Source organism: Mustela nivalis, assembly GCF_964662115.1.
Source record: "Mustela nivalis genome assembly, chromosome: X".
Taxonomy (NCBI): domain Eukaryota; kingdom Metazoa; phylum Chordata; class Mammalia; order Carnivora; family Mustelidae; genus Mustela; species Mustela nivalis.
This window is the reverse complement of record NC_139040.1, coordinates 102,519,661-102,546,758: the sequence shown is the minus strand read 5'-3', so window position 1 is coordinate 102,546,758 and position 27,098 is coordinate 102,519,661. Positions and strand designations below refer to the sequence as shown.

Genomic DNA, 27,098 nt, shown 5'->3' with positions numbered 1-27,098 from the left:
GAACATCCATTGTAGAGACAAACACAGTGCCTTCCTCCTCTAATTGTGATGGTGGTTAATAAAATGCTTAGCATACTCTCTGATATATAGTAAGTAATCAATAAATATTCACTATTGATGTTAGAATTATTCTTTTCTACTGCCTGCCTCCTCTTCAGTTCTCTTCTGTGGATTCCTGTCCCTTTTCAGGAGTTCCTTAAATGTGAGCATTTTTTAGAATTTGCCATGGACCCACATGTTTCCTTAGTCAACACACTTTCATTCCTGTCACTTCACTGAGGTCTATACAGTCATTTGCATTTCCTTCAGGTTTCTCAAACTTAACATGTATTAAACTACGCTTCCCACATTTTTCCCTAAAACTTCTCCTTTTCTCTTTTTCATTAAAGATCACCACCATGTATTTGGGCAAGTCAGAAACTTGGCAAAATCCTTGACTTCTTCCTTTTTTCCCCTACCCTCCTACCCCCTTAGTCAATTATTAATTATTAATTATTCCTCTCTGACTTCTTAATTATGTCAGTAATCCTCTTTTCTCTGTCCCATTGCCACTTCTCTACAGCAGGCCATCATCTTCTTTTGCTTAGTAATTACACCAACTAAAATTATTTCTCTGAAGTCCCTTATCTCCTTCTAGTTCATTCTCCAAACATCAACCAGTGTCAAATCTAAAGAGAAATGAAAATTTAATGACAAAAATGCCTTCTATAATATCCTTCCTTCAATGACACCTTTCCTTAAGATGATGTCCTTGCTTCTATTCTTAGTCATTTAAAAATAAAAGTCAAATATTTCATTATTACTAGTGGCATTAAAGTTATATAAGACACAGTAATGTTTGTGTAGTCACTGTTTTAATATATTTAGAAGATTGAATGTTCTTTTGGTTTTGGAGTTATTCTTAAATTTTTGATATATTCACTTAAATCCTTTTGTCAAATTACATCAAAGTAATTACAGTATAGGAACTATCTCACTGGCTCAGTCTTAACTAGACTCACATAATTTTCCTTTTCTGGAGAATTGAGTCAATAATATTTATTTGAAACATATAATTTTATTTTATGACAAAAAAAACCTCTTAAATATGTTATTAACACTTCTCCAAAATGATCAGATGAACAAATTTTGTTACTATGAGTTTGTTTGATTTTTGTATTAGATTATCTCTGTACTTACAAAAGGCTTATTGCCTTTTTATACTTCCAGTACTTTTATTATGCTAATATTTTATTTTCCTAAGTGAAATGAATAATTTCAGCAAATTTCATCAAATATGATTTAAAATTGGTGAACTGAGATTTGCAAAGTTGTTTATATTGGCAGCATGCTCATTTGTGTTTTTATTGCATAATGAGATTGAGGAAACTCATGATTGGCTGCTTCCATTTGTTGGACATATTTTGAGTAGCAGTTGGTGCTAAGCACTGTGTAGAGGGCTGGGACCACAGAGATGAGGAAGATATAGTGTGTAATCTCAAGGAATGCATGCTGTAATATAGGCACTAAACAGGACCATCAATTATGAACCATTTCTGCTTTCAGAATAAGATTATTTTTTAGCTTTCTTCTATGCTGTTTGATTCTAGAAACCAATTCCTTTTGCCCTTTCCCTGTGTGAACTGCATTAATTCATTTATCAGGAAGTAATGGGGCTCCTGGCTGGCTCAGTTGGTAAAACAGAACAGGCAACTCTTGATCTTGGTGTTGTGAGTTCCAACCCTCCATGGGGTGTAGAGACTACTTAAATAAATAAATCTTGTTTATTTATTTATTTATTTATTTATTTATTTATTTATATTTTGTTTCTTTGACAGAGAAAGAGAGATCATAAGTAGGTGGGGGAAGCAGGCTCCCTGCCAAGCATAGAGCCTGAGGCGGGGTTCTATCCCAGGACCCTGGGATCATGACCTGACCGGAAGGCAGAGGCTTAACCCACTGAGCCACCCAGGCACCCCATTTTTTTTTTTTTAAGAAATGGTAGTGGCTATCACTGTGAGCCCTTTGGTCAGAAACACGCAAGTGAAAACTCAGCCCTATTAGTTTCTAACTGTAGTAGTCAACTATTGCCATGTAACAAACTACTCCACAGTTCTGTATCTTAAAAGGGCAATTATTTTTTGTCAATTTTTATGCAGATTGGCTGGAACTTGATTGATCTAAGCTGGGCTCAGCTGGGTAGCTCTGCTTCAAACTTAGACTTTTGGGGGATGTTCTGTTACTCACTGCAGGTCTGTGAGTCAGCTGGAGGCTCTGTTCCATGTGTGCTCGTTCTGAAGCACAGGCCAAAGGGACAGCAGCTACTCAAGAACTTTACGTGGGAGAAGTGCAAGAAGACATCTGGCATTGGAGCTGGCATGATGCCATTTCTACCCATGCTATTGGCCAAACAATATCACATGGTCAGGCTCCAACTCAAGGGATAGGAAAACATACTTCGTTCCTGGTAGCATCATGACAAGATACAGAGAAGGGTGAAGAACTGGGGTCAACTGTGTAATCTACCACAATATCTGTGTGTCTTTGGACAAATCAACCATTCTAAGCTTTTTCCCCTTATTTATAAAATGGAGGTAATGACTGAACTTACAGAGTCACTCTGAGGATTATATAGACTAACATATATAACGCTCCTAGCATACATTCCTGAACAATGGAAACAGATGGTATATCTTAACTATCAGTGAAGCTTGAGTCCTAACAATCAGTTCACGTTTGTTGGGTGACCCCAGAGACTAAACTTATAATCAAAGCTGTGATTCTTGGTCCACAATAGACCATATACAGTATAATGTGTGTCTTGTACCCTATTAAGAATGTGACTATGACACTGTAAGGATCCAGATGTAAACCACTTTCTCTTGTTCTCTTTAGGTACATTTAAAGCAGAATACCAAGGCCAATTACCCATTGTCATTTTTCCAAGTAATGGTATTGTAGAACCCAAGTCATCAGTGATTGTTAAAGTGGATTTCTGTGCTGATGAGCCCAGAATTGTAAATGAAGGGGCAAAGTAAGCATATACTATGGTTCTTAATTCTAATGTAGTACTTAATACTTTCCTGTTTTACTCTTCAGATATGCCTATTGTCTTGAATGTATATTAGCTTCTTTGTTCTTTCAGTCAGCATTCATTCCCTGAGTCTCTATTTGCCAAGCACTAGAGACTCAAAAATGGAAGAAGCAGAGGATGGTCTGTGGCATAACAGGAGCTTCTAGTTTAGATTTTGGGGGCTGAGGGAGTGGATCAAGAAAGGGCTCCATTAAGGAGGTGATAGTGTACCCAAACACTTATTGGTGAGTAAGAAGTAGCCAGGCAAAGAGCAGTGGTGTGATTTGAGCTCTCTGTGTGTGTGTGTGTGCATAGGGAAGGTGGGTGTTGCTGTTGGGGGTGGGTTAGAAGAGTAATTTCAGGCAGAGCAAGTAGAAGACTTGAAATTCTGGAGATAAATAGACCGTGTTACACACTGAGAAAGCTGGGGCAATGTAGAGGCAAAGAGATGGAGGTACAGACATAGTGATGTGAGATGAGACTACAAGCCCAGAACAGTGCAAGGTCTAGCAGAGAACTACCTAGGACAGCATTTTTTTCATGTACTGTGTCTCCATCCATTAGTGGGATGTGCATTCACTGTAATAGGCCTCTGCCAGCATCTAAACAGTGAAACAGATAATATCAAAATACATCTCACATAGTAAGGGCAAACGCTTTGCAAAACTTGTTTTGTGTATGTGTGCGCATGTGCGTGCACTCGTGCCTGTGTATTTGTGTATGCATTTGTGTTCATGTGTAAATGAATTTCTTATTGAAGGCCACAGCCAAAATAATGTTTGAGAAACAGTTTGAGCCCTGATAGAAGCTTAGGGGTTTTTTTGTTGTTGTTGTTTTGTTTTTTAATATCTTATTTGTTTATTTATTTGACAGAGAGAGAGATCACAAGCAGGCAAGCAGAGAGAAAGAGGGAAACAGGTTCCCTGCCGAGCAGATAGCCTGATGCCAGTCTCGATCCCAGGACCCTGAGATCATGATTTGAGCTGAAGGCAGAAGCTTAACCCTCTGAGCCACCTGGGTGCCTCAGAAGCTTAGGTTTTATTGTAAAGGCTGTGGAATCTTGAGAAGGTTCTAAGATGGGAGTGTCTTGATTAGTTTGCAGTTTAGACAGGTCGTGCTGATAGCAGTGGGCACAATAAATCAGAGAGTACATATGTGGAAGGGTATCCTGCCTAGAAACTATTAGAGTAAAACAGAAGAGAAATGATGAAGGCTTTAGCTAAGGTGCAAATGGCGGGTATGGAGAGAAGTGTGCCAATTGGAGAAATATTATGAAGGCAGATTTAACTAGATGTAGTGATTGGTTATAGAAAGAGAAGGTTAAGAGGAAGGAAGGGCTGTGGGAGTGGATCTGGAGTTCAGTTTTAAACTGTTGGAATTGATTTGCTTTGCAGAATCCTGTGGAGCCTATTAGATTTCCTTATCTTGAGTCCCAGAAAAAAAAATCTGGTCTAGGTATATTGGCTTGAGTGTTGTCCATGGGTAAGTTGTAGATGAAGCATGAAGTATTGAAAATAACTTTGACAAGGAGGGCAGAGTGTAAAAGAGTAGGAGAAAGATACCATTATTCATGGAGTTTATAAAATATCCAAGCCACAGAAAAATGAGAATGTAGAATCTGAACAAGTTAGAAGGAAACCAGCAAAGTTTGGTGTCAAGGAAGCTCTAAGGGAATAGAGATGTATGTAGATGGTGTCAGCCATGCCCACTGTGACAGAGATGTAGTGTAAGATAAGGACTTAGGTGATAGTTGTGGAGTGATCAGTTATTTGTGGTATTTGATGGGGTGAGAGTCAAAAGGATTGCATTTACGCCACGGAGGGATAAATATGCATATGGGGGCAGTTTCAAAAGGGAATTGAAATTAGTATAGAAAGTGAAGCTTTATGGGGAGATCTTCTTTTCTGCAAACATGTGGGATTTTGCTGAGATACTACATAGGGAATTGGGTTATTAGGGTGGGGATGAGGTTGGCTCTTGGACTTGGGGGAGTGCAGTGAGTTAGAAAAGAATCTCAGAATTCTAGAGCTACAGGTTACCATCTATATAATCCCGTCTAATTCTAGTGTTTACAAAATAACTGGGGATACGGACCTAGCAATAAGTTCTTTTTGGAGTCAAACCATGTGATTGTTTTCCACCTTTTTTGTTTCTTGGGGACAATGTATTAGGTTGTACATATGCCATTCCACTGTGCAGATTTAGGTAGTCAGAAGGACATGATATTCTCTGATATGTATAAGAAAGGAACTGCTCTTAGGCCTTTGAATCTTAATTATAATGTGGTTTTATAAAATTTGTTTATTCAAATATTTAAGAGAAAAATTAAGTATACAGACTTCTAATTAAAATAATATGTATAATTCATTATCTTGTAGGGTGAGCTTACAAGGTCGTCCAGATGTACTCTTGAGTGTCAAAGCTCATGTGGTCGAGCAGATTATTGAATTGTTAAACATGAGTAATGACAAAAAGTTGGAATGCATACACTTTGGTTCAGTTTTCTTCGGAACTTCAAAAATTGAACATGCACTTCTATACAATAATAGCCCGGAACCCATAAATTGGGTGGCCATAATGCAAAATGATGCAGTTGGAGAAGAACTGGTATGTAGATAGTGCAACAGGGGAAAATTGGGTACTGTGTTTTGAAACAGATGATTTTGAACTAATATCCAAAAAAAGCTGTTAACTTATTCCAAGTACGTTTTAACATGCAGATAGATATGATTCCCTTTCATGTGTCTTCAAGGGTAACCTCAAAAAATTCTATAAATTAAACTAACACTAATAGTGATCTGTATCTGAAGTAAACCAGACAAATGCTTCTTATAGATTAGTAGCTACTTGTGGGGAGTTCTGTTCTCATCAATTTTTCAACAGTTCCTTTAATTTTATGATGTGCCTTGGTCAAATTTATATATGTTTCTTTAAAGACATTCATATTCTTGATCTTCTAGACTAAAATTTCAACAATTATGTTATAATCTCCTCTTAAAATATTTTATTTTATTTGCGTTCTACCTTAATATTCTTTTTATTTCTGATTTTCTATTACAGGGTACAAATATTCAACAAAGAACAGATGTTGCTTTAAATAATCTCACCTACTTAAGCAAAATAAAGAACATGGATGTTACCACTTTTATTTCTTGTGTTCCTAACGAAGGGAGGTTACTACCTTATCAAAAGATTGTAATTACATTTTGTTTCAGCCCAAAGTAAGCAAAAATTCAATATGGTGTTTTTTATTAATTGAAAGTATGTCAATCATACATTCATCAAACTGACTTTAACAGTAAGACTGGTCAGAAGGCACCAATCAGATTTTTCTTATTACGGCTTTCAATATTTCTAACATGGTTAATATTATTTTGCATATTTTAAAATTTTGTTCTACATATTTCATGTTTGATTACAAATCACTTCAGACCTTGTAGAAGTGGAAGTCTTGTATGGTTTTGCATTGTGAGCCCAGATGATTCTGTGCAACAAGATCTTGTTGTCCCTGCAGAAATAGGGGATAGCTAGTGGCATGCAGGATATGTCGATCCCTCCAAAGAGGATGCGGGTCTCTGGCCACAGCAAGACACTTGCTTGCTAAGGAGCATGAAGAGTAAGTCTCTAGCAACTGCTGGGATCCACCGCCCTTGCTTGCTAAACTTCATACAGACTTGTAGGACTTTTGCTAATGTTTATTTTTCATAATTTTCTGTACTTGGTTTGGTTATTTAGTTTGAAAATATGTTTGGAAATGCTGTTTTAAATACATAGGAGCAGGGAGCCTGGGTGGCTCAGTGGGTTAAGCCGCTGCCTTCGGCTCAGGTCATGATCTCAGAGTCCTGGGATCGAGTCCCGCGTCAGGCTCTCTGCTCAGCAGGGAGCCTGCTTCCCTCTCTCTCTCTCTGCCTGCCTCTCCATCTACTTGTGATTTCTCTCTGTCAAATAAATAAATAAAATCTAAAATAAATAAATAAATAAATAAATACATAGGAGCAGCTTCAGCTGTACTTGAGAGGTGGCCGTGTATGGCGATAATCGATCCCACTATACAACCGTATGTTTACCTTTGGGAGAAGGCAGTGCTCAATGTACGTTTCTCTGAGGCAACTGGGTTGCTTGATGATGATACCGATTGGGGGAGACCGAATTGTATTTTAATTTAAGGACTGTAATAAATCAAGTAATTCTTCTATTTGTACAATCTTCAATTGCCTCATGAATCATATTTTCCCACAGGCAATTTTTTGGTCAATGTATAAGATTCTGTTTAACACATGATCTCTGAAATTCTAAATATTCTTGTTCATGGTAGCATGTAAGCTTTTTCTGATGGTCTAGCACAAACTCATAGGTATGATTATGATTGGAAGCCTTAAATATATTTTCAACATGCTACTTGCATTCCTGTGTAATCTTTCACATCAATTTTTTTTTAATGTGTAACTGAGTATCCACTGCTAAAAAAGCTGACCTGTAGGCAAGCAAGTAAAATCCATCAATCTACAGGTCTAGAGATAACTCATCTCTGATGTTGTTCCTTCTTCCCTTTTGCCATCTTCCCTTTCCTTTTCTCCTTTGACAAGATTTGGCTATTGTCAAATCTTATTCTCCAAATTGCTTGTTCTCCTCTAAGAATATCATGAATGGGGGTAGCAATATGTGCTTAGTCTACAGGAGGTGGCAGGTATGGAACATAGGTTTGCAGTTACACCCAGAGGTAAAAAGGACTATTGGAGAGAATTGAACAGAGCCCTTAACTAGCAATGAACTTGGCCTGGAAAGAAAATCTTTACATAGAAAGTAACAGTGGAGCTGGACCTTGACAACTTAGTATTTTTAAATTACTTTTGTCTTGCAAATGTTGTCATGAACCCATTTTTCTGAATCTTTACATTTTGTGGCCTTCTTTTGGCAAGTCTCTTTATCTAGGCAATAATTTTGGAAAATGGTTCACAATTATATTTTTATTCCTGAACGAATTTCATCTGTTCACGTAGATTTAAGGATTGGGTTGATTCCTATTGAGAGGTAATAGAGTATATCATCTTTGCTTTCAAAATAATTGATTGTCATTTTTTACAGGCTAATGATTGATGGTAAAAAGAATAATGATCCTTCACATAGGCAGGACTATGCTCTCTTTTTGAGATTTGAGTCTGTGGGAAGTAAAGATGGATTTTTGAGGGATGATAACAGTAAAACCATGAAAAGTAAGTATGAAATAAACATGAGCATCAAATGTACAGCCGTTTAAATTATTTAAAAGTTTGGGGATCATATTTGTAGAGGCAATTTAATAAATGTGTATAATTACTGAATAGAACAAAAATGCAAACATTCAAGAGACTTTAAAAATGTCTTTTGTGGCATGTTAAGAAAGAAGTCAACCCACAGGATCATTTACATAAAAATTTTACAAGTTAGAATTTAGGTGACTTCATTATTTTTAAATGACAGTAGATAAACATGATGATCTAGAATTAAAGAATGAAAAAAGAAAATAAAAAACCAATCTGTCTTCTTTTCCCTTTTAAGCCTATGTTTTCTCTTAGAGATTAATATGGAAACAAACCAACCTATTTCATCTCTACCAGACCTTTAGCTCTTAGAATCTTCATATGATAACAGTCAAAGGACAAGACCTAGAACTGGAGCCCTAGTAAAAAGGGTATAATATCCTCTTACAGGGTGTTGATAAGGACAATATGCCTCGCAGGCCGCGTGTCAAGACACACTGCTTTTTAATATTCTCAGAGAGTATTAGATGGGTTATAGTGAGGAAAAATGGAACAAGACATGGAGTTCAGTTTAGCCAGACAGATCAAAGAGAAAATAAAGATAGAGACGGGTGAGGACTGGATTTGGAAAGATGGGACATGGCAAGTCAAGGGTCAAAAAGATTTGTGTATCAGGATGAGTGATACCATTGAGCAGGCTTGCACCCTTTCCCTAGGACAGAAAATGAGTGCTCTGCTACTATTTGTATTATGGTTTGTGATTTGAGCTCTGTCTGCCAGTCATAGACAGAAGATTTGTTTGAGTCTTGCAAGTTAATCTGCTTTTGAATGGCCAGAGAAGGAGATGGTAGGTTTGCCTGAAAGGTAATTTAAAGTCCAGGGTTGGCTAGCAAGAGCCTCAGTGAAGAAATGCACAAAACTATAGTTTATAGTTCCTACCTTCTCTCTAGTGTCTCCAAAACTTCACGTTTATGTTATTGCCCAGCTTATATTCCTCTGTCCATTATTTTAATGACCCTTTTCCATGTACACTTGTTTCTTGGCCCATATCCCATAGTGACTGAGTGGTAAACCTCTAATCTGATTAAATTCAACTCTTAGCCTACCCTGGGTATGCAACTAGGAAGCTAATTGTGCTGGGTAAAAGCACAAAACCATTTTTTTTTAAAAATTTCACTTTTTCACTTTTTAATCTGTTATTTCACTTTTTAATCTATAATCTATTATTTCACTTTTTAATCTGTAATCACTAACCCCAAGTGGGTCCTTTAAGATGGTTGACATTTCTACTGCATTCCTCCTTTCCTTCACTTTCTCACAGTATGAGATCAGTATCACACACCTTACCTTCCCTCACCTCAAACCTCCAAGACTTCCTCTTTCATCTTCACTCTAAACTTGTAAATATATTAAGTGACCTAGCATACATTTCCACTTGGATACCTATTAGGCATTTCAAACTTAACATGTCCAGAAAAACCCTCCTGGTTTCCCCATAACCTGTCTTTCCTGTCTCAAGAAATGGCAATTCTATCACTTCTGTTGCTCAGGCTCAAGACCTTAGCTTCACCATTTATCATGTGTTCAATTTCCCATTTTATATCCAGTCCATCAGCAAATTTTGTTGAATCTCCTCTTAAAACTATAGGTTATATCTGACCCTTTCTCACCCTTCTTTTACTACTCTTACTTAGCCATATTTGGTTCCTTAGGGTTTTTGGAACATGCCAAGGAAATTATTACCTTAGAGTCTTTGTATTTGCTCTTCTTGCTCTTCTGTTTGGAATACACTTTTCCTGGATTTTCACATGATTTTCTTCCCGAGTTCCCATATATATATGTGTGTGTGTGTGTATATATATATATATATTTTTTAAGATTTTATTTATTTGACAGAGAGAGAGAGAGAGATTACAAGTAGGCAGAGAGACACACAGAGAGGAGGAAGCAGGCTCCCAGCTGAGCAGAGAGCATGATCCCAGGACCCTGAGATCATGACCCAGGCCAGAGGCAGAGGCTTAATCCACTGAGCCACCCAGGCGCCCCCTGAGTTTCTTCATATTTTTGCTCAAAATTTTCCCAATCAAGAGAAATCTTTTTGGACTTTCCTACATGAAAGAACAGTTCCAAGATATTGTGTACTGTCTTACCCTTGTAGGAGAGGAAAAATAATTTTCCCTCTACCTCTCTAGGTTCTTGGTTAAGACCTCCCTTAAAAGACAACTTAAGAAGTGGGGGCACCTGGGTGTCTCAGTCGGTTAAGTGTCTGCCTTCGGCTCAGGTCATGATTCCAGAGTCCTAGGATCCAGCCCCACGTCAGACTCGCTGCTCAGTGGAAAGCCTGCTTCTTCCTCTCCCTGCTTTCTTTCTCGCTCTCTCTCTCTCACGTATGAAAAAAATTTAAAAAAAAAAAGAAAGAAAGAAAAGAAAAGACAGATTAAGAGGGAAAACAAAGCAAACAAGTTTAATAACATGTATACCTCCTCTATACATGGGAGAGACCCAGGAAAACTGAGTAACTCCCCAAGTGGCTGGAAACTTCACTTTAAATACCATCTCCAGCTACAGACAAAAGATACTGGGGTGTGGCAGCAAGTTATGGGAGGTTTTCAGTTCATAGTAGGGGAGGGTATGGTTGTGATGAAGACTTAAGTATCTGCCTTCTTTGATGAGAGTTTCTTCCTGGTAGTTTTCCAGAGCTTTTCCTGTGTCTGCTGTTACATAACAATAGTCTGCTTAAAATGATTCTTATGCCAGGTGTAAGGGCCTACTTGGTCAGTACTGGCTTCATCCCCATAGAATAACCATCCCTGATATATAGGTAGTGAACTTAGATTGAACCTGCCCCTTCCCCCAAGAAGAAAGCACTTAGAAACAGAACCAGTGAAATACCACCAGCTGGTGAAATACGGCCAAATAGCCCCAGATACCAGGACATGTCAGGCTGACCAGAGATAACGGAGTCCAGATACAAGGACGTGTCTGGCCAGATGGAAATGTCCAATCAAGGGAAAGCGCACATATTACCTCCCTACCTGCCAAGGATGTATCTGGCCACGTGGAAATGTCCAATCAAGGGAGAGTGCACGTATTACCCGCCAAGGAGCATGAGCCTTGCCTATCAGGCACCAGACAAAGGCGCCGTTTCTAGCCAAGGTCATAGGCTGAGTTTAATGACTATCATGGGGTAAAGTGTAATCTAATTGGCTGCTCTTACGAAACCTAGCGTAATTATGTGATGTTTTCTGTGCATTACATTCTCATTGGCCAGGCTCAACTATGTGGCTTTTACTCTATAAAAACTGGCCTATGAGAATAGAAGGTCATCACTTTCCTTTGTGAAAGGTGACCCCGAACGTTTGGTTCTGGTTTTTGGTGCTGGCGCGAAATAAAGCCCTGCTTAACTTTCGCTTTGTATCGGTCTGGTCCTTTTGTCCACGCACCCTTTCACCAGGGATGCCTGGGTGGCTCAGTCCATTAAGTGTCCACCTTCAGCTCAGGTCATGATCCCGGGGTCCAAGGATTGAGTCCCCGCATCCTTCTCCCTCTGCCTGCCACGCCCCTCTGTTTGTGCTCTCTCTCTCTAACAAATAAATAAATAAAATCTTAAAAAAAAAAAAAAAATCCTTATGCCAAAGAGGCATATGTTCGGGTGACAAATTGTGCTCCCCTTCACCCAACATTACTTTTCCCCATAGCACTCATCCTGTCTGAAATGCTATATATTTCCTTATTTTATTGTCAGCATCACCTCCCTAGAATATAAAGTCCATGAGAGCAGGAACAGTGTCTATTTTATTCACTGCTGTATCCCCACAGCCTAGAAGAGTACGTGGCATAGAGAAGGCACTTAATAATTTTGTTGAATGAAGATTGAATGAGCTACCCATGTCTCATCAGTTCTTTCAGATGACACTATTTGGACTGAGCAAATAATACGCTGGATTCCCAACACTTTTTATGTTAAAGAGCTATTATTGCTTTTACAGGTGATCGATTTCAGAAAGTGGAATTAGCACTGACAGGCACAGGACTTCCCATCTTACTACAGTTTGATCCAGGAAAGGTCCTTAATTTTGCACCATGTTTCATGGGTGAACATTCAGAGCTTCTGTGTATTATGCAAAATCGATCCAACTCACTTCCTGTGATGTACCGCTTTCAAAAAACTGCACATTTTAAAATTGATCCTGAAAGGGGCAAGATTGATGAAGGATGCATCCAGGTAAGATAATTATTTGATGCTTTCACATGCTTCAAATATTTTAAAATTTGCTAAAATGACATGCAGAGGATTAAAAACTTCATTTTATTCCACCGGTATTATAAATTTTATCTCTTCTGTGGCCTTGTGAATGCTTCAGTGTTGGCACCTACACAGTATTTGTAATTATTTGTTAAGTGCCTTTCATGTGCCAGGAAAAGCATTTGACACTGAAGGGAATGTAAAGAAGGACAAAACATAGTTATTGCTGCCAAGGATTTTTGGGGGTGGGGGGCTCAGAGAGTATTTATTTATTATTGCTCCAGGAGGCAGGACTCTAAATTTAACTATCTAACATGGAGCCTTAGCCCTCCCTATGTTGAGTGGGTGCAGGAATAGGTCTTAAAGGTTTTGTCTAGGACAGTGGCACCCAGCAAGGAGGAGGAATGCCCCTGAGCCAGTAGTTGCCCATAACTGCAAAAAGTGAAAAGGAGGTGGGAACCAGGCACTTGCCCCAGCCACAGAGATGCTGAAGGAAGTGCAAGATGCTTTGGGATTCACCCCTAGACTGAAGATGGGCCAAGCTGGGATATACACATGTGGGACAAGCGGAAGTCCAGTGCCCCATGTTACTGTAGTGCCTGTAGTGCCCCATGCTACAGTTAACCCATGACAGAAGGGAGGGGGTTGGCAGTTTGGCCTCTGAGGGGTCCAGGCCTGACCCTCCTGTGAGGTGAGGTGGTATGGGGGAAAACTGCCACCATAGTCTTAACTACTTGCTGAGGGGTGAGTTTCTCAGCCTTTTGCCTAAGGGCATGCCCTTTACCCCCCAACTCTTAGTGGCTGATGGAAGGGCATCCTGCAGCCATGGTCGCGGGCAATATGTGTCCCGGGCACAGTGAGCTGTGGCGGGTGTAGGGTACGCTCGCAGCAGGAGTTTTGTCGTCATCAGACCAGCAGATAGGGTTAGCAGGTGTCTGAGTGTAAGGAGGACAACGGGTCCTAGCACAGGCTCGGGTCTCAGCGCGGGTGCTTGTGGTCCTGGAGTGACTTCACTGGTACATCAGTGACACATCCCGCCACAGAAGCCCCACCTTGCTCAGTCACTGGGCGGGACGGGAGGAGGAGGGGGCGGTTCCGCGTGGGTGGTGCTGGTGGCTGAGAAGGGCGGGACTGGGACGCAGGTGGCACCGCACAGCTCCTTGCTGCGGCTGCGCCTGCGCCTGCGCCTGCTGTAGACTCACTTCCGCTGCCTCCTGGAGCCCGGCTGGCAGCGTGTAGACTGCGGAGGCTGCTTGGTAGTGGTGGCAGCCATGCTGGATACAACCTGCGTCACCCTGTACCTTGGTCTAGGGCAACTGGTTCCTGGTCTGCCTGTGCAGACAGCGATGCCTCCTTTCCTCCAATGCTCCGCCCAGTAAGAATTTTTTTTATGTACTAAGGAAATGTAAAGCATACGTACCAACAGCTATGGTTTAAGAAGAATGCAAAATGTGTTGAAAGAGATCTCTAAGAAGGTGATAGTGAAACCCAGAGGACTGTTTTTACTTCCAGCCAGGTAGCTAGGTCTGCCTATGATAGTAACGTGAGCCAGACCTTGAAGGTTGAGCAGAATTTTCAAATTTGAAACTAGTTGTTCTTAACTGGCCTAGGCCTCCAACTGCTGGTGTGCAGCAGGCAAGTTGAAGTCTGAGGAATGCCTGTGAGTCCCAGGCCAGCTTCTGTCTTTCTTACTACTCCCATAACTCTTGTCCTTGTCCTCTAAAACAGGGTTGGCTGACTATGCTGCACAGGCTAAATCTGGCCTGCTGCCTGTTTTTTTTTAAAGTAAACTACTGTTGGAATGTAGCTTCTCTTATTGTCTGTTGTCTATGGCTGTGTTTATGCTACAAAGGCAAAGTCGAATAGTTGTGAGAGAGCTGAGTTGATTAAAAATAAGATAGTTAAAGGGACACCTGAGTGGCTCAGTCAGTTAAGTGTCTGCCTTTGGCTCAGGTCATGATCCTGGAATCCGAGGATCGAGCCCCACCTGGGGCTCCCCACTCAGCTTCTTCCTCTGACCCTTCCCCCTCTCATGCTCTCTCTCTCAAATAAATAAATACATTCTTTAAGAAAAAAAAAAAAAGAAGAGTTATTTTATGAGATGCCTGGGTGGCTCATTCATTAAATATATGCCTTTGGCTCAGGTCATGATCCCAGGGCCCTGGGATCAAGCCCCATGTTGGGCTCTCTGCCCAGCAGGAAGCCTGCTTTTCCCTCTCCTACTCCCCCTGCTTGTGTTCCTTCTGTTGCTGTGTTTCTCTCTGTCAAATAAACAATAAAAATCTTTAAAAAAAAAAGATAGTTATTTTACCAGCAAAACTGGATTTACTTGAGAATAGCAGAGAACTGTAATTCGGGACAAACAAGCTATGGCAAAAATCATAGGCTTGTCCAGCAACCAAAGTGAGGAACGTTATTTCCGGAGAAGGAGAAAGAAGTTGGGAGTGGTTATTTTGAAGGAAAACCCACTGAAGAAGAGCAGGAGTTCAGGGTGATGCCTGTTTGTTGTTGACTGGGTGCTGGGGTAGTCGATTTCTTACAGGAGATGCAGTGTACATATTTTCTGGTTGGGACCTGTATCAGATGATTCTTTCCAAACCACATTTCTTCTTGTAATTGAAGTCTACTGGCAGGGCGTGAGAACTCCTCCTTCTGGCCTCCCCTTTCCATTTTAGTGAGGTTTCCCTTTATTAATTTTTACAGTTATATGGCCCATAAAGCCCAAAATATTTAATGTCTGGCCATTTACAGAAAAAGTTAGGAGCCTTGCTCTAAACAGTAGCAAGCGTGAATGCTTTCAGTTTCACCTCAGGTTCTTATGTTACCATCTTTTCTTCACGGCATTGTGATATGGCTCATAAAGTTATTGATGGAAGCCTTCTCCCAGTTGCAATCAGGAACTATTGTACACATGTTTAAATGCATACAGCTCATATTTATAACTCTTCCTGCTTCATTAGAATGACTCACTTCCGTCCCCCCAAATTTGGATAGATTTAATCAGTCTTTATACAATAACAACTGATGTTAACTACATTATGGAAAACGTGTGCTTTTTAACTGCTTCCTAGACTTTCTTTAGTTCAGTCCTCTTAAATTACCAACTCAGTTTATTTTCTCCAGTGACATGGACCTCTTTCAAAATGTGTCTGATAGCTAAGTTCCAAGTGTCATTTTTAACCCTCTGTGTTTCTGAGTTTCTCAAGCACTAATAACTTTCAGATTAATAAAAAGTAAATGTGGGAAGTGTGTGGGGTTTGCTGGAGACCTGTGGCTTACACAGGCTGGTCAAATCGTTTGTTAGAAGTGACATATTACTTGGAAGTGAGATGAGATTGTTCTTTTTAGTACTAGCTTACTGAGCTAGAATTCTCATATGATAAAATTCACACCTTCCAAGAGTATAATTCAGTACTATTTAGTATATTCACAGAATTGTGGAACCATTAGCACTTATTCTACAACATTCTCATCACCCCAGGCAGAAGCTCTGCATCCATGAGCAGTCACTCCCTCTTCTTATTCCTCAACCTGTGGCAGCCACTAATCTCTTTTCTATGTCTAAATTTCCCTGTCCTTGACATTGCATATAAATATAATCATAAAATATGAGGACTCTGTGATTGGTTTCTTTGATTCAGCATTATATTTCCAAGTTGTGTCAGTGTTGGAAGAATGTGTCACTACCTCATTGCTTTTCATGGCCAGATTGTATTTCATTGTATGGATAACCTACCTTTTGTTTATCCATTCATGGGTTGATGGGCATTTGAGTTGTTTCCATCTTTTGGCTCCTATGAATAATGCTGCTATAGTTATATTGTTATCACATTGTTACAATGTCCTTTTAATGGTGAGGACACTTAAGATCTACCATATTATCAAATTTCAAGTGTACGATACAGTATTGTTAACTATGGTCACCATTTCCAGAAGTTACTCATTTTGGAGAACTGAAACTTTGTGCCCTTTGACTAACATCTTCCTATTTCCTGTTCCTTCCCACCCTTAGTAACCACCTTCTACTCTTCTGTTTGTTTAACTGTTTTAGATTCTGCATGTAGGTAAGATAATGCAATATTTCTCTTCCTGTGTCTGACTTATTTCACTTAATATAACATTTTCTAAGTACATCATGTTGTCACAGATGTCAAGAATTCCTTCTTTCTTAAGGCTGAATAAAATTCTGTTATTCTTCTGCATGTGGATATCCAATTTCTCCAGCACAATTTATTAAAGAGGCTGTCTTTTTTCTACTGTGTGTTTCTTGGCGCTCTTACTGTCTTTTTTCTACTGTGTGTTTCTTGGCGTTCTTACTGCAGTCTAGTTGATTATAAAGGCACAGATTTATTTGTGGGCTCTCTATTCTGTTCATATGTTTATATATCTTTTTTATGCCGATACCTCCCTGTTTTGGTAACTGTAGTTTTGTATTATAGTTTGAAATTGGGAAATGGGATGCCTCCAGCTTTGTTCTTTTTGCTCAAAATTGCATGGGTCTTCTGTGTTTAAATTAGGAACAAAAAGAGTAAAATACTTAGGAATAAACTTAACCAAAGAGGCAAAAGACTTAAACACTGAAAATTGTGAAACATTGATGAAGGGAATTAAAGAAGGCACAAATAAAGAGAAAACCATCCTGTGTTCATGGTTAGGGAGAATTAATATTTTTAAATGTCTGTACTACCCAAAGTGATCTACAGGTTTATTACAATCCTTATCAAAATCCCAGTGGTGCTCTTTAAGAAACAGAAAAAAAATCTAGAAATTCATATGGACATGTTTTCAGTACTCTTCGGTATACACCAAAGAGTAGAATTGTTGAATCATGTGATAACTCTGTTTAACCTTTTGAGAAACTATCATACTGTTGTCCAAAGATATTGCACTATTTCATAAGTCTTACCAGCAATGAATATGTGTTTTTTTAAAATTTTTTATTTTTTATAAACATATATTTTTATCCCCAGGGGTATGAATATGTGTTTTAATGTTCTAATACCTCCACACCTTTGCCCATATTTATTAATTTTCTTCTTTTTGATTATACCTATCCCAGTGGGTACAAAGTGGCTTCTCCATGCAGTTTTCATTTACATTTCCCCAGTGAATATTGATGTTGAATGCCCTTCCATATGCTTACTGTACATTGGTATATGTTGGTTAGAGAAGTGTTTATTCATGTGTACTGTAGGCAGAATAATGACCACCTAAAAGTGTCCTTATCCTTATCCTAATCTCTGGAATTTGTGAATATGTGATGTTTCATGGCAATGGAGAATTTAGGTTTTAACAGGAAGTAATGTTGATAATCATTTGACCTTAAAATGGTGAGATTAACCTGGATTATCTGTGTGGGCCCAATATAATCACAGGGGTATTTAAACATAAAATTAGGAGGCAGAAAAATTGTCAGTGTCAGAGTGATATGATGTGAAAAATATTTGCATGTCTGTTACTGGCTTTGATAATGGAAGGGGAGGGTAATGAGCCAAAGGACCACGATGGCCTCTGGAAGGTAGGAAAAGAGAAGTAAATAGATTCTCAAAAGGAAAAAAAAAAGGAAATAGATTCTCCACTAAACACCAGAAATGAATGTCGTGCTGCTGAAATCTTGGTTTTGGTTCATTGAGATTGGAGTCAGACTTCTGACTTACGGAAGTAGAAGAAACTGAGCTGTTGTAGCCCACAGAGTTGTTTGTAATTTGTTATTGTAAAAATAGGAAACTAATACAATATTCTTTACCCATTTTTAATTGGGATATTTATCCTTTTGTTGTTGAATTGCAAAAGTTCTTTATGTATTCTAGATACAAGTCCTTTATCAGATATGTGACTTACAAATATTTTCTCCCCTTCTGTGGGTTGTTTTCTCATTTTCTTTTTTTGTCCTTTGAAATGAAAAAGTTTTAAACTTTTGATTAAGTCCAATGTATCTTTTTCTCCCCTTTTGTTACTTGTACTTTTAGTATCATGTCTTAGTAGTTATACGATATCCAAGGTCATTAAGATTTGTTCCTGTTTTCCTCTAGGAAATTTAGCTTATACATTTAAAATATATTATCCATTTTGAGATTTATCATGTTATTTAGATGTCCAGATTCGTTCTTTTACATATAGATGTCCAATTATCTTGGAATCTAGGCATACTTATTGACAAAATACTTGATTATATATATTTTTTAAAGATTTTATTTATTTATTTGACAGAGAGAAATCACAAGTAGATGGAGAGGCAGGCAGAGAGAGAGAGAGGGAAGCAGGCTCCCTGCTGAGCAGAGAGCCCAATGTGGGACTCGATCCCAGGACCCCGAGATCATGACCTGAGCCGAAGGCAGTGGCTTAATCCACTGAGCCACCCAGGTGCCCCCAAAATACTTGATTATAAATGTAAGATTTTATGTACTCAATTCTTTTTTATTTATCTGTGTTTATCCTTGTGCCAGTATCACAGTGTACTGATTAGTGTTGTAGTAATTTTTGAAATTGGGAAATGTCAGTCCTTCAGATTTGATCTTTTAAAGGAAATTTTTGACCAATTTGAGACCCTTGAAAATTCATATGAGTTTTAGAATTAGCTTACTAAGTTATATAAAAACAAAAACAACAAAACACCCCAGCAGCTGGGATTTTGATAGGAATTGTGTTGAAACTATAAATCTGTTTGAGAGTGTTTCTATCTTAATATTAAATCTTGCAATTTATGAAAATTGGATAGCTTCCCATTTATTTTTGTCTTTTAAAATTTCTTTCAGTAGTGGGGTGCCTAGGCAGCTCAGTGGGTTAAAGCCTCTGCCTTCGGCTCAGGTCATGATCTCAGGGTCCTGGAATCAAATCCTGTATCAGGCTCTCTGCTCTGCAGGAGCTTGCTTCCCTCTCTCTCTCTGCCTGCCTCTCTGCCAACTTGTGATCTCTGTCTGTCAAATAAATAAATAAAATCTTAAAAAAAAACCAAACCAATTTCTTTCTGTGATGATTAGTAGTTTGCAGTATACATGTCTTGCCATTCTTATAAAAATATATTCCTAATAGTCTATTCTTTTTGTTGTTGTGTAAATGAGATTCTATTCTTACATTAATTTTTGTATCATTTACTGCTAGAATATAGAAATGCATTTTTTTATATATTGACCTTGTATCCTGTAATCTTAAAATCATTTATTCTGATGATTTTCAGTGGGTTCTTTGGGATATAAGATTAATGTTATCTGTGGGGCGCCTGGTGGCTCAGTGGGTTAAGCAGCTGCCTTCGGCTCAGGTCATGATCTCAGGGTCCTGGGATCGAGTCCCGCATTGGGCTCTCTGCTCAGCAGGGAACCTGCTTCTCTCTCTCTCTCTCTCTCTCTCTCCCTGCCTCTCCATCTGCTTGTGATATCTTGCTGTCAAATAAATAAATAAAATCTTTAAAAAAAAAGATTAATGTTATCTGTGAATAGAGACCATTTTATACTTTCCTTTCCAATTTGGATGCATTGCAACCAAATGATGCATTTCATCATTGCCTTGCCTAGAACCTCTACTATGGTATTAAATAGATGTGACGAGAGTATGTTTTTCTTCTTCCTAATCTAAGTTTCATCATTAAGTATGATGTTAGTTGTAGGTGTTTCATAGATTGCATTTATAAACATGGGGAAGTTCTCTTCTACTTCAAGTGTTTTAGGTGTTTTTACTGTGAAAATGTATTTTCTCACGTACTTTTTCTGTGTCTATTACAGTGGTAATATGTTTTTTGCCCTTTATTGAGATGGGGTATTACCTTGAGTGATATTCTTTTTTTTAATATTTTATTTATTTATTTAACAGAGATCACAAGCAAGCAGAGAGGCAGGCAGAGAGAGAGGAGAAAGCAGGCTCCTCGCTGAGCAGAGAGCCTGATGTGGGGCTCCATCCCAAGACCCCGGGATCATGACCTGAGCCGAAGGCAGAGGCTCTAACCCACTGAGCCACCCAGGCGCCCCTTGAGTGATATTCTGATGTTAAACCTGGGATAATTCCCTGATGTACAGAGTGAAAATCCTTTGTACATATTTCTGGGTTCAGTTTGATAATATTTAGTTGAGGAATTTTGCATATATATTCATTAGGAACATTGGCCCATAGTTTTCTTTTCTTTTTTTTTTTTTTTTTAAAGATTTTATTTATTTATTTGACAGAGAGAAATCACAAGTAGATGGAAAGGCAGGCAAAGAGAGAGAGGGAAGCAGGCTCCCTGCCGAGCAGAGAGCCCGATGCGGGACTCGATCCCAAGACCCTGAGATCATGACCTGAGCTGAAGGCAGCAGCTTAACCCACTGAGCCACCCAGGCGCCCCCATAGTTTTCTTTTCTTAAACGTCTTTGGTTTTGACCGAGTAAAGCTGCTGTTATATAGTAAGTTGGAAAGTGTTTTTTTTCAGTTTTTGGAATAGTTTATGAAGGGCTGGTGCTAATTCTTCTTTAAATGTTTGATTAAAAAAAAGGTTTGATAAGATTCACCATCAAAGCCATCATGTTCTGGGCTTTTCATTATCAGAGGGTTTTGATTTCTAATCAATCTCTTATTAACCCAGGGCTATTCAGATTTTTTATTTCTTCTAGAAAAATTTTAGAAGTTTGCAACTGTCTAAGAATATGTCCATATCATCTAGGTTATCTAATTTGTGGTCATATACCTGTTCATCCTATTACCTCATACTTTGTTTTGTGTATGTATGTCAATTTTTGGTTTTCTGTTTATGGAAATCAACTACTTTGTTCACATGCATTTTATTTAAATAGTTTTTTTTATTACATTTTTAAATTTTGATTCCAGTATATTAGTGTACAGTGTTATATTAGTTTCAGATATACAATGCAGTGATTCAGCATTTCTATACACTACTCAGTGCTCATCATGATAAGTGCACTCCTTACTTCCCATCACCTGTTTCACTCACCCCGCCGCCCTCCTCCCCTCTGGTTACCATCGGTTTGTTCTCTATAGTTAAATGTCTGTTTCTTCATTTGTCTCTCTCTTTTTTCCTTTGCTCACTTGTTTCTTAAATTCCATAAGTAAAATCTTGTGATATTTGTCTTTCCCTAACTGACTTATTTTGCTGAGCATTATACTCTCTGACTGACTTATTTTGCTGAGCATTATACTCTCTAGCTCCATCCATGTTGTTGCAAATGGTAAGATTTCATTCTTTTTAATGTCTCAGTAATATTCCAGTGTGTGTGTGTATGGCATGTATATATACATGGTGTGTGTGTGTGTGTGTGTGTGTTTGTGTGTATATATGGCATCTTTATCCATTCACATATTGATGGACACTTGGACTGCTTCCATAATTTGGCTATAATGAATAATGCTGCAATAAACATAGAAGTGTATATATCCTTTTGAATTGGTGTTTTTGTATTTTCTGGGTAAATATCCAGTAGTGCCATTACTGGATCACAGGGAGGGTAGTTCTATTTTTAACTTTCTTTAAAAAAAAGTTATTTTTGTTTATTTGACAGAGAGATTGAGAGCAAGAGAGAATGCATAGTCGGGGGAGTGGTGGGCAGAGGGAAACGGAGAAGCAGGCTCCCAGCTGAATAAGGAGCATGATGTGGGGCTTGATTCCAGGACTCTGGGATCATGACCTGAGCTGAAGGCAACTGCTTATTCAACTGAGCCACCCAGGTGCCCCTAAATTTACTTTAATCACAGCTTTTGCTGTATTTCATTAGTTTTGGTATGTTGTGTTATAGTTTTCCTTCATCTCAGGGTATTCTCTAATTTTCCGTGAGGTTTTTTTGACCCATTGGTTACTTAGAAGTATATTGTTTAATTTCTACATATTTGTGAGTTTTCCATATTTCCTTCTCTTTTTTTTTTAACAATTTCTATACTTTATTGATAGTCTCTATTTTGTGAGATGTTTTCTTTCTTTCTTTCTTTTTTTATTTTTAGATTTTTATGTAACACACTGAGAGTGTTCACAAGTAGGCAGAGGGGCAGGCAGAGAGAGAGGGGGAAGTAGGCTCCCCACCAAGCAGAGAGCCTAATGTGGGGCTCAGTCCCCGGACCTGGAGACCATGACCTGAGCTGAAGGCAGAGGCTTAACTCTGAGCCACCCAGGCACCCCTATGAGATATTTTCATACCTTTTCTAATTCTTTTCCTATGGAGATATAATTAATAGATAGCATTAGTATAATGGTATTTGTAAATATTGGAAAATGATCACCATAATAAGTCTGTTTAATATCTATCACTATACATAGTTATAGTTTTTTCTCGTGATAAGAACTCTTAAGATTTACTCTTGTAGGGGCGCCTGGGTGGTTCAGAGTTAAGCCTCTGCCTTCGGCTCAGATCATGATCCCAGGGTCCTGGGATTGAGCCCCACATTAGTCTCTCTGCTCAGTGGGGAGCCCGCTTCCCCCTCTCTCTCTGCTGTCTCTCTGCCTACTTGTGATCTCTCTCTGTCAAATAAATAAATAAAATCTTTAAAAAAAAGATTTACTCTTGTAGCAACTTTCAAATATGTGATATTTGATATTAGTATTATTAACTATAGTCACTATGCTGTACATTGTGTCCTCATGACTTATTTATTTTGTAACTGGAAATTTGTACCTTTTGACCCCCTTCATCCATTTCACCTATCTGCCTCCCCTTCTCCTTGCTACCACCAGTCTATACTGTGTATATATGAGCTTTTTTTTTTTTTTTTTTTTAGATTCCACATATGAGTGAGTTCATATGGTATTTGTCTTTCTGTTTGACTTATTTAACTTAGCATAATGCCTTCAGAGTATATCCATGTTGTCAAAAATGGGAAGGTTTTGTTCTTATTGCTAAACACTTTATATTTCTTGTCTTTTTGATAATAGCAGTTTTGACAGGTGTGCTGTGATACTTCATTGTGGTTTTGATTTGCATTTCCCAGATAATTAGTGATGTTGAGTATGATGATTAATGAGTCCTATTTTTTCCCATCTCATCGGTTACCTTTTCATTTTGTTGATGGTTTCCTTTGCTGTACAGAAGCTTTTTAATTTGATGAAGTCCCACTTTATTTGTTTATTTTTTACTTTTGTTTCCTTTGCTTTTGGTGTCTTCTTTTAATGCTTTGAACATATTTTCTGTTAGTCATTAGAGCATATTTATATTAGCCAACATTTGGGTTTCTTTAGGCACAGTTTCTTTTCTTTTCTTTTCTTTTCTTTTTTTTTTTTTAGATTTCATTTATTTATCTGACAGAGAGAGAGGGAGCAAGAGAGCCCAGGCAGGGTGAGCAGTGGAGGGAGAGGGAGAAGCAGGCTCCCCACTGAGCAGAGAGCCCAGCAGGTCTCCATCCCAGGACTCTGGGATCATGACCTGAGCTGAAGGCATATGATTAACTGATTGAGCCACCCAGGCGCCCTGTCAGGCACAGTTTCTATTTATTGCATTTTTGTGTGTGTAGTGGCCATACTTTCCTCTTTCTTTTCACATCCCATAATTCTTTGTTGGAAACTGGGCATTTTAAATGGTATAATTTGGCAACTCTGAAATCAGATGGCTCCCAAGATTAGCTTCATTGCTATTTTTTAAAAGATTTTATTTATGTATTTGACAGAGAGCGAGATCACAAGTAGGCAGAGAGACAGGCAGAGTGGGGAAGCAGATTCCCCGCTAAGCAGAGAGCCCGATGTGTGGCTCCATCCCAGGACCCTGAGATCATGACTTGAGCTGAAGGCAGAGGCTTAACCCACTAAGCCACCTAGGCACCCCTGTTGTTCTTTTTCTTTAGTGACCTTTTAGACCAAGTCTGTAAATGTCGTTTTCTTTGTTGTGTGCAGCCAATCAATGGTCTACTCAGTTAATTTAGGGGTCAGCTAATGATTGGGTAGAGCTTCTCTTAAATTTCTTGAATCAGTAAGGCTCAGCCTTTGCCAAGAGCCTTTGTGTAAGTGTACTTGGATAGGCATATCTTTATTGTTCTGTCAGGTAATTTATAGCTTTTTTTGGCCTTTAATTTCAGCTTGTACAGAGTCTCAAAGTCAGCCAGATTTCAGAAATTAGAGCTTTCTCTAGTCTTTCCTGGGCATATAAACTGTCATACATATGTGTGTGATGAGGTAGATTCCCAGGAGTATGTGAGAGCTTTTCAAATACCCTCTGAATATTTCTGTTTTAATTTTCCTTTTTTCTTTTTTGTTTTGTTTTGTTTTGCCTCTTATTGGCCTTAAATGGTAATGCCACTTCAAGTTGCTGTGATGTTTAGCAATTGCTGCTGATTTTTTGATGGTGGAGGAGAAGGGGGTACAAAACAGGGAAGAGAGTTTACAAAGAATGAGCCCTGAACCAGGTCAGTTAAAAATAATACCCTTATAGTAGGCTTTGTAGCTAGCTTCTAGACAGGACAAATAGGGACATTTCTCTGGGGATAGGATTTTTGGAGAGCTCCAAACCCAATCTTTTCCCTCCCTGGCTGCTAGGCTAATAGCTTTTACAGCTGCCATAGTTACAAGGCTGTCGTTTTCAAAAAGAGCTCAAAACTTGAATAGGAGGACGGGATGGCAGTTTATAAAAATGACACAAAACCTGTTATCCTTCAGAGATTCAGCTATTTTTAAAATTTTATTTAAATTTAGTTAGCCAATATATAGTACATCAATAGTTTTTGATGTAGTGTTTAATGATTCATTAGTTGCATATAGCACCCAATGCTCCTGACATCACATGCTGTCCTTAATGCATATCACCTAGTTACCCCATCCCCCCCGCCCCCAACCTATCTCCCTTTCCACAACCCTCAGTGTGTTTCCTGGAGTCAACAGTTTCATGGTTTGTCTCCCTCTCTGATTTCTTCTCATTCAGTTTTCTCTCCCTTCCCCTACAATTTTTTTTAAAAGATTTTATTTATTTATTTGACAGACAGAGATAACAAGTAGGCAGAGAGGCAGGCAGAGAGAGAGAGGAGAAGCAGGCTCCCTGATAAGCAGAGAGCCCAATTTGGGGCTGGATCCCAGGATCCTGGGATCATGACCTGAGCTGAAGGCAGAGGCTTAACCCACTGAGCCACCCAGGCACCCCTCCCCTATGATCTTCAGCGCTATTCCTTATATTCTACATATGAGTGAAACATATGATTATTGTCTCTCTCTGCTTTACTTATTTCACTTAGCATAATCCCCTCCAGTTCCATCCATATCAGTGTAAATGGTGGATATTCATCCTTTCTTATGCCTGATCAGCTATTTTTTTTTCTTAAATATTCCTTGGATTTTTATAAGCTTTGGGTAATTTTAGAATATGTATAAAGTTGATTTTGACAATTATTCCAGTGGTTTTTTTCTCCTTTGGGGGAGTAGATATTTGGAAATCCTTGATTTGCTATTCTGGAGGTACTTCAATACCACTGTTCTTAATTTTTTCTTGAATACTTTTCCAATAATATATATCTTAAAGGTCTGTCAATGTCATATATGGTATTTCTAAGCTTCTTTTATATTATGGTGATGGACTAGCTCTCCTTAAAAATTTTATAAAGTTCTTCTTATTTTTTTTTAAAGATTTTATTTATTTGACAGAGAGAGATCACAAGTAGGCAGAGAGGTAGGCAAGGAGAGAGGGGTAAGCAGGCTCCCTGTTGAGCAGAGAGCCCAATGCAGGGCTTGATCCTAAGACCCTGAGATCAGGACCTGAGCCAAAGGCAGAGGCTTAACCCAGGTGCCCCTATAAACAGTTTTTTTGTTGCTTTTAATTTTTTCCCAACTTCCCAACAGTTTAATATTTTTGTAATCCATTTGGACTGCTGAAACAAAATGCCATAGACTGCATGGTTTAAACAACAGAAATTTATTTTACACAGTACTGTAGGCTCGAAGTCTTAGATCAAGGTGCCAACTTGGTCAGGTAAGGGCCCTCCTCCTGGTTGTAGCCTTCTAATTGTTTTATTATATGGTAGAAGAGTCTAGGGAGCTTTGTGGGGCCTCTTTTATAAGAGCACTAATCCTATGACCTAATCGCATCCCAAAGGCCCTACTTATCCTAATTCCATCACATGGGCATTAAGTTTAAACATACGAGTTTGTGGGATTTACAAACATTCAGCCTATAGCAACTTGTTACTTTTTCTTTTTTTAGAATGTGACATGTTCATTCATTCCACATCAAGTAGGAGTCTTTAAAGTGAAGCAACTGATAGAGATTATTGGCTCAGTGGCAGATGAAAATTTGCAGTCATCACTGAAACCTTTTCATCAAATATATTTAGATTTCAAGAGCGTCTGCAAACCTTCCACCAAGAAAGTTGTGATGAAAATGAATCCTGGTAAGCTAATGTGGACACACTTTTTCTTAAATAAAGTTTATATAGGATTATTTTAACACACTGATTGCTTAGTTATATATGTCAAATGTAGTCTTATCTTGTGGTTCTTACCTTATGAATGCATCAAAATCACATAGAAGGCTGGTTAAAATAGATTTCATTGGTCTATGTCCCAGAATTGATTATTATATAAGACTTTGGTAGAACCCAAAGATTAGCATTTCTAACATGACCCTGACAGTAGTTGATGCTGCCATTTTGGGGATTACAGTTTGCATAGCATTGGTTT

The 27,098-nt window shown here is 38.6% G+C and overlaps 1 protein-coding gene across 1 annotated transcript in view; it reads left to right on the top strand.

Annotated features, from left to right (window-relative positions):
* CFAP47 (cilia and flagella associated protein 47) overlaps nt 1-27,098 on the top strand; it is a 525,406-nt gene that overhangs the window by 16,253 nt on the left and 482,055 nt on the right. The window contains exons 4-9 of the mRNA XM_082717915.1: nt 2,875-3,013; nt 5,431-5,659; nt 6,113-6,273; nt 8,138-8,265; nt 12,282-12,517; nt 26,623-26,809. Coding sequence (XP_082574041.1) covers nt 2,875-3,013; nt 5,431-5,659; nt 6,113-6,273; nt 8,138-8,265; nt 12,282-12,517; nt 26,623-26,809 — 1,080 coding nt within the window. The remainder of the gene's footprint in view (nt 1-2,874; nt 3,014-5,430; nt 5,660-6,112; nt 6,274-8,137; nt 8,266-12,281; nt 12,518-26,622; nt 26,810-27,098) is intronic.